Source organism: Centropristis striata, chromosome 1 (assembly GCF_030273125.1).
Source record: "Centropristis striata isolate RG_2023a ecotype Rhode Island chromosome 1, C.striata_1.0, whole genome shotgun sequence".
NCBI classification, from domain to species: domain Eukaryota; kingdom Metazoa; phylum Chordata; class Actinopteri; order Perciformes; family Serranidae; genus Centropristis; species Centropristis striata.
The window spans coordinates 12,194,427-12,201,256 of NC_081517.1; the positions used below are offsets into that span (position 1 = coordinate 12,194,427).

The 6,830-nt window shown below is 40.0% G+C and overlaps 1 protein-coding gene across 1 annotated transcript; it reads left to right on the forward strand.

Annotated features, from left to right (window-relative positions):
- Nucleotides 1-827: 827 nt before the first annotated feature.
- LOC131973850 (E3 ubiquitin-protein ligase TRIM21-like) lies at nt 828-2,954 on the forward strand. The gene has a single exon (XM_059335954.1). It carries the CDS (start codon nt 855-857, stop codon nt 2,493-2,495), a length of 1,641 nt encoding a protein of 546 aa, XP_059191937.1. The 5' UTR covers nt 828-854; the 3' UTR covers nt 2,496-2,954.
- Nucleotides 2,955-6,830: the final 3,876 nt, after the last annotated feature.

Here is a 6,830-nt window from a genome sequence, read left to right on the forward strand (position 1 = left end):
TGGAGAAAACCCCTCAGGTGCTGTTTTTCATATCCCGCTCCTGCCAAGTACATCCCAATGACACTAAGCAAGCAATAGGCAATACCTTTGATCACTGTGTAGACTGAGACCGATGCTGGAGTGTTGCAGATATTTTGTTTCTCCACTTTACAATAATATCCATATTATTTTAATATTGTGTCCTCTTGTATGTGAAAATTTGTGCACACTGGGTCCCTAAACAGTCTGTGAGCTGCATAAGTCGGGTCTGACTGGAAAGCTGAGACTCTTGTGGATTCAATGAGCCCAATGTTCTTAATGTGTGATGATGTTAGTCAGTGAAACTTGAGCTCAGTGTATAAAAAAAGCTGCTGTGACCTCTAGGATCATCACAGCCTCATGAAACTTTACAACCAACAAACTAGAGACCTAGAGCATTCAGAGGATGGATGGCTGACACAATAGATTCACAATAAGGGGGTTTCTCAGCAGGCAACACAACACAAGTGATCGCCATACAATCACACAAAATACACAAATCTACTAAAATTCGAAAGTTTGTGAAAGCAACAGATTTTTTTCTGCTGCTACAAAGGTCTTGGTGTCTGAATGTGGGATTCTGGAGAGATTTTCAACATTTTTTTGCAACTTTATGGCGCACATCTTCACTGCTGTTTTGCCAGTGTAACGAACTAGAGCTGGTCAGCATGACAAGTCAAATTATTAAGATTTAACTTTACCAAATACATGTCCTACATAAAACAACAGTGATCACACTCCTTTTTTGCATTAAGGAACTGCTTCTTTATTTTGAATTTAATTTTGAAATTCATTTTTGAAGTGTTTTTCTTTCCTGTCACACAGCATGTGCAGACATGGCTGCTGCAAACTATCTACCAACTGAAGATCAGTTCCTGTGCTCCATCTGTCTGGATGTGTTCACTGATCCTGTCAGCACACCATGTGGACACAACTTTTGCAAGAACTGCATCAACAAACACTGGAATACTAATTATGGGTACCTCTGTCCCTTGTGCAAAGAGGCTTTTACCAAAAGACCTGATTTGAGGGTCAACACTTTGCTCTCTGAGATGGTTGTTCAGTTCAGACAGTCAGCTCTGCAGGAAGCCAGAAGATCAGTGTGCAAACCAGGAGAAGTTCCCTGTGACGTCTGCACAGGAACCAAACTGAAGGCCCTGAAGTCCTGCCTGGTGTGTCTGGTCTCCTACTGTGAGACTCACCTGGAGCCTCATCTGACAGCTTCACGTCTGAAAAGACATCAGCTGATCGACGCTGTGGAGAACCTGGAAGGCAGGATGTGTACGAAGCACGATAAACCTCTGGAGCTGTTCTGTAGGACCGACCAGACGTGTGTCTGCAAGCTCTGCACTGTTTTAGAGCACAAGATGCACGAAGTTGTTCCTCTGAAAGAAGGATATGAGGAAAAGAAGGCTGAGCTGTGGGAGATAGATGGTGAAATTCAGCAGATGATCCAGAAGAGAGAGCTGAAGATTCAGGAGATCAAACATTCAGTCGACCTCAGTGAGAAAGATGCAGACAGAGAGATATCAGAAGGAGTTCAGGTCTTCACTGCTCTGAAGGAGGCTGTTGAGAGAGGCCAAGCCAATTTCATCGAAACAATCAAAGAGAAGCAGAAAACAACTGAAAAACAGGCTGAAGGCTTCATCAAGGAGCTGGAACAGGAAATTTGTGAGCTGAAGAAGAGAAGCACTGAAGTGGAGCAGCTCAGAAGACCTCGGAAGCACACTGAAGACCCCCTCCATCTTCTCCAGAGTGTCCAGTCCCTAAACACCCACCACCCACCACCCACCAAGGACTGGACAGAGGTCAGCGTCTGTCCATCATATGAGGGGACTGTGGTGAGAGCTGTGGCTCAGCTGGAGGAAACACTCAGAGAAGAGATGAAGAAGCTGCTCCCTGATTTTGAGCTGAAGAGGGTCCAGCAGTTTGCAGTGGATGTGACTCTTGATCCTGATACAGCACATCCTGAACTGATCCTGTCTGATGATGGGAAACAATTGAAACATGGGAAGGTTAAGAAGAATCTGCCAGACAACCCAGAGAGATTTTCTCGCTATACTAATGTTTTAGGAAAGCAGAGTTTCTCTTCAGGCAGATTTTACTTTGAGGTTCAAGTTCAGGGAAAGACTGAATGGGCCTTAGGAGTAGCCAGAGAGTCGATCAACAGGAAGGGAGCAGTCACACTGAAGCCAAATAATGGTTTCTGGACTATATGGTTAAATCAAAATAGGTACAAAGCTCTTGCTGTCCCTCCAGTGCGTCTCTCTCTGAAGTTTCAGCCACAGAAGGTGGGGGTCTTTGTTGATTTTGGAGAGTGTCTGGTCTCTTTTTATGACGTAGATGCTGCAGTTATGATCTACTCCTTTACTGGCTGCTCCTTCACTGAGAAACTCTTCCCATACTTCAATGCTGGTCTTAATTATGGCCCTAAAAACTCTGCACCTCTGATCATCTCTCCTGTCAGAGTAAACTAATCACATCACTTATTTTACATATTGATTTATTTCTATTACAGGGGACCAATTACATATTTACTGACCTCACCTAATACTTAACTGTGGTCATTAATTTACATTCAATTGCTCAGACTTTATTTTAGGAAACACATTAATTTGATGGATGATAGTGTCTGAATGTGGGATTCTGGAGGGATTCAAGACCAATTTTGATCACTTTTTGAGTACAAAAAAAGTCAGATTTGGTACCAAATCTGTGTAACAAATTGTATCAACCCAAAATGATAAACTTATGCCAAATAATAGAGCATGCAAATGGACTTATTATTCCCCAGTCATAATGTTCTGAACCTTTATACTCTTTTAAACTTCAACCAAACACATTTTTTAAAACTGATTTATGATTTATGATTTAAGTTGACTGAGAGAGAGGAAGTGGGATCGGTGCATCTGTGACAAAGAGAACAAGGTTTCCCATCTTTCTGTCAATGAGACGACTCAGGATTTATCAGGCAGCTGAGCAGAAAGAAAGAAAGTCTATCAAATAAAGTCTGACGAAGGTGTGTTGTAGAAATTCATTGGAAGAATGTTAAAATATTGAAATATCAGACATATAGCAGTTAAAACGGCATCACATATGATTTAACAAACACACAGAACTTGGCCAGCATGCAACAGGAAGTGACACAGACTCTGCGCAGGAAACGTTTGCCCGGCCAATTTCTCTAAATCAATTGCTGTTTGGATCGAGCACCAGTTTGTGTAACTTGACTATTGCATCTGTTTTTGATATCTTCTCATTAAATACCGCACAGGGCTGTTTTTCTAAGAAATTCTTGTCGCCTCAAATTAATTAAGATTTTCCTCAACAGGTGGTTCCTATATTAATTTTCATTGAAGTCTCTGAGTCTTGTCTTTTACCCTCTTTTCTTCTACACAGCTTCTTCCTGTCTCATTTAACTTATTCAGAGTTTCACATTTTCATTCATGCAACTGTTTATTTGTCAAATACAAGATGTGAACATTTTAAAGGATAAAAGACACTTACATTTATATATTCATCACTGTACCCTTTCTGCTGGACTTTACCTGCTCAGATTGAGAGCAGCTGGGGAACACTGTGGAGCATTTAGCAGCGAAAGAGACATATTTCCCTCAGGAGTTGGTGGAGACCAAAAAGATCTAAGCAGCTGTTTTAAACCAGTTCAAGATATCAAATTGGAATCAGAATAAGGTTTAATGCGAAGAAGGGTTACAAGGAATCTGCCCTGGTGTTTGGTGCAAGGCAAGGCAAGGCAAGTTTATTTGTATAGCACTTTTCAACAACAAGGGAATTCAAAGTGCTTTACACAAAACATTAAAAGCGTTTAAAAGATACGTATATAAAATGACATTCAAATATAAAAATTTAAGACTAAAAACAAGCAGATAAAATGTTTAGGAAAAAATATAGAAATACATTCAAAATTTTAAAATTGAAAGCAAGCTGATAAAATATATTTTTTTAAATATCAAATTCTCTACTCATATCACTAAACGAGAGGAGTTCTGACACACTTCGCCCTTTTAGGAGCTAAGCAGAAGATCAGAAATGTAAAAAATATAAAAGTATATTCAAATATAAAATTTTAAAATTGAAAGCGAGCTGATAAAATATAAAAGTTGCAGTGCAGTAAAGGCAGTGGCAAACAGAAAATCTTTAGTCTTGATTTAACAGCAGAGTCACCCACAATCAGAGTCTCAGGCTCAGTCTTTAGCTTTCTCTGTGGCCTTTTACTTTCTGAGATTCTTTCAGCTCCTACCTCGCTGTGAGCAGGTGAAAAATGATCCAGATCATCAGATGGGGATCCATGGTCCTGCAGCAGGGGAGCAAATCTGTTCTTCAGTTGTACACATTGAGGTTTGTTGTTATTCTTCCCTTTAACAGCTGTCCAGGGCTCTGTCCTGCTAGCACCCCTGCATTTCCCAGGGAGTTGATATACTCTCAGGCTTAGCACCAAGACAGTCAGTGATAACTTGTAGGTTTATTGGCCTGTACACAGTCCTCTTGTTTGTTAGTAGTGCTAACTAGCTGTGTGTTAGCATTATCTTGGCCGCTGTTTTAAAGCCATGGTAAAGTGGTATCGTTTCCACATTGTCCATTCACTTCCACATTCACTTCTAACCTGTGGATTTTAGTCTCCAGGACTTCAATTTTCTGTAGTAGTAGTAGTGTCTGGTAGTCAGTTGTATGGTAGAGAGGCACCATATTGCTAATTTATGGGCTTAAATGTGTCTCATTAATACCTGTAAACACACAGAGGGTGATCTACAAATAGTCCTTGATTTGCACACGTGTTTTGCTATCCACAAATACAAATTTCTAATTTGTAACTTGTATTTTGGTTTTTACAAATAAGTGTGTATTTGTCAATATATTGTGTATTTGTAAATACACAATTTTCCATTTGTAAAAACAAAAAAGCCTTTTGTAAAACTGAAAATTCTGCTTGGAAAGTGTGATTCAGCATTTGTGGATCGCCAATCACACACACGCATCTCTTTCCTCAATGACGTATTTTTGAGACATTCTTGTTGAGATCCACACAGATCCACAAACAAACAGCTTGTGGTTCACAAATGGCCCGCCCTCCTCAACCAGTAGGTGACAGTGTTGTTACATGCATTGGTGGAGCTATTATATAGTTTGGACTCTGCTTTAGGTGGACTTACACTTAAGTTTCGATTTTGCGGTAAAGCCATGGCTGAAGATGGTACATAAGTAAAACAATTTTTCAGCACACCAGAGCAGAGAGGAAAGAGACATTTTGAGCATAGCTGGAGTAAGCTTTGCATGTAAACGTACTGACTGACTGAGTTATGACAACATGGCCTGCTCCAAAAGACAGTTCAAACAGGAACAGGGATGCCGGAGGCCGGCAACGTTTTTCAATTAATTTCATTTGGGGTGGTGCGTTTATGCGCCGGCAGCCCGCAACACAGGGGTTGCTGCGTCTGGCGTCCCTGTCCTGGAAAATTGTGTATTTACAAATACACACTTATTTGTAAAAACCAAAATACAAGTTACAAATTAGAAATTTGTATTTGTGGATAGCAAAACACGTATGCAAATCAAGGACTATTTGTAGATCACCCTCTGTGCGTTTACAGGTATCATTACAGGTAATGAGACAAATGTAAGCACATACTAATTAGCTTTAGCTCCGTGTCAGGTCTCCCCACGTTACTTCAGGCTAGTGCTACTGGTAGACCAGGCTTGCGCAGTACTAAGAAGGTTGATGAAATGTTCAATTATGGCAATGGCCTGCTATCTTCAAAAGATGTACAGTCCTGTTGATTTGTAGTTATCCAGGAGCCACTGCTCATAATTTATCATTGAAGAAAAGCAGGAGTATCAGGAGAAAGTTGCAAGCAGAAGCGAGAGCAATGCACACACATGTCCAGTCAGCAAGCAAGCAGGAAGCATTTACAATAAACATATGAAGAAAAAACAAAAATATGCTGGCAAGGTACTGAAACAATGAACTTAAAATCAACATATGTACTTCACCATGTACACAGAAAAGAAAAAAGCAATAAAATGGAAAAGACACTATAAACTTTTGTAAAAGTATGTACAATAGAACTTTTAGAATTGAAAATATAAACAGTGTCCAAAAACATTAACGAGGGGGTGTGCAAAAGTTAAAGTCCCCATTGAAGCTTTAAAAGTTTTAAAAATATGCTCCTATTATGATATTTTATTGAACATGTTTTTCCCACATAAGAGTCCTTTCCAGAGGGTGCCCTGGGCCTCGTTGATGGCTGAAAGAGTTTGTATCGGGGACAAGACGGGTCGATACAATCGTTCCTTCAGGAACAGATATCTGGTTACAGTAACAAATTGCCTCCAGCAGGGGGCACCAATAGGTGTAAGGGGTGCCTGCTTATTTAGATCAATTTTGCTTTCAGAAATTGACTAAATTATTATTCATACTTTATATCAATTAAAGTTATTGTTGGGGCACCACCTCTTTACTTTGGAAAAGGAAAGATAGCAAATCACAGTAAATCAGTCTCATAAGGTTACTTAACCATCAATTTGGAACATTGATTAATAATTAACTTAAGAATTATAATCAATTATAAACAAGCACTGTGTTGTATGTTAGAGACAGAGACAGGTCGGTAAGGTTTTGTGGTATTTTCATTTGAGTTTGTCTAGGTTTCATGCTGTTTTGTGGCCGTATGGGCATTAAGTAGACTTGTTGAATAAGGAAGTGACTTAGCACTTGCTACGTCACCGGTTGGCTAATTTGCTTGGTACATGTAGACACTGCTTCTCTGTAGCGTCAGCGGAAGCGTCAGCCCTCA

Coding starts and splice junctions, on each gene's coding strand:
- LOC131973850 (XM_059335954.1), top strand. CDS start 855: ATGGCTGCTGCAAACTATCTACCAACTGAAGATCAGTTCCTGTGCTCC.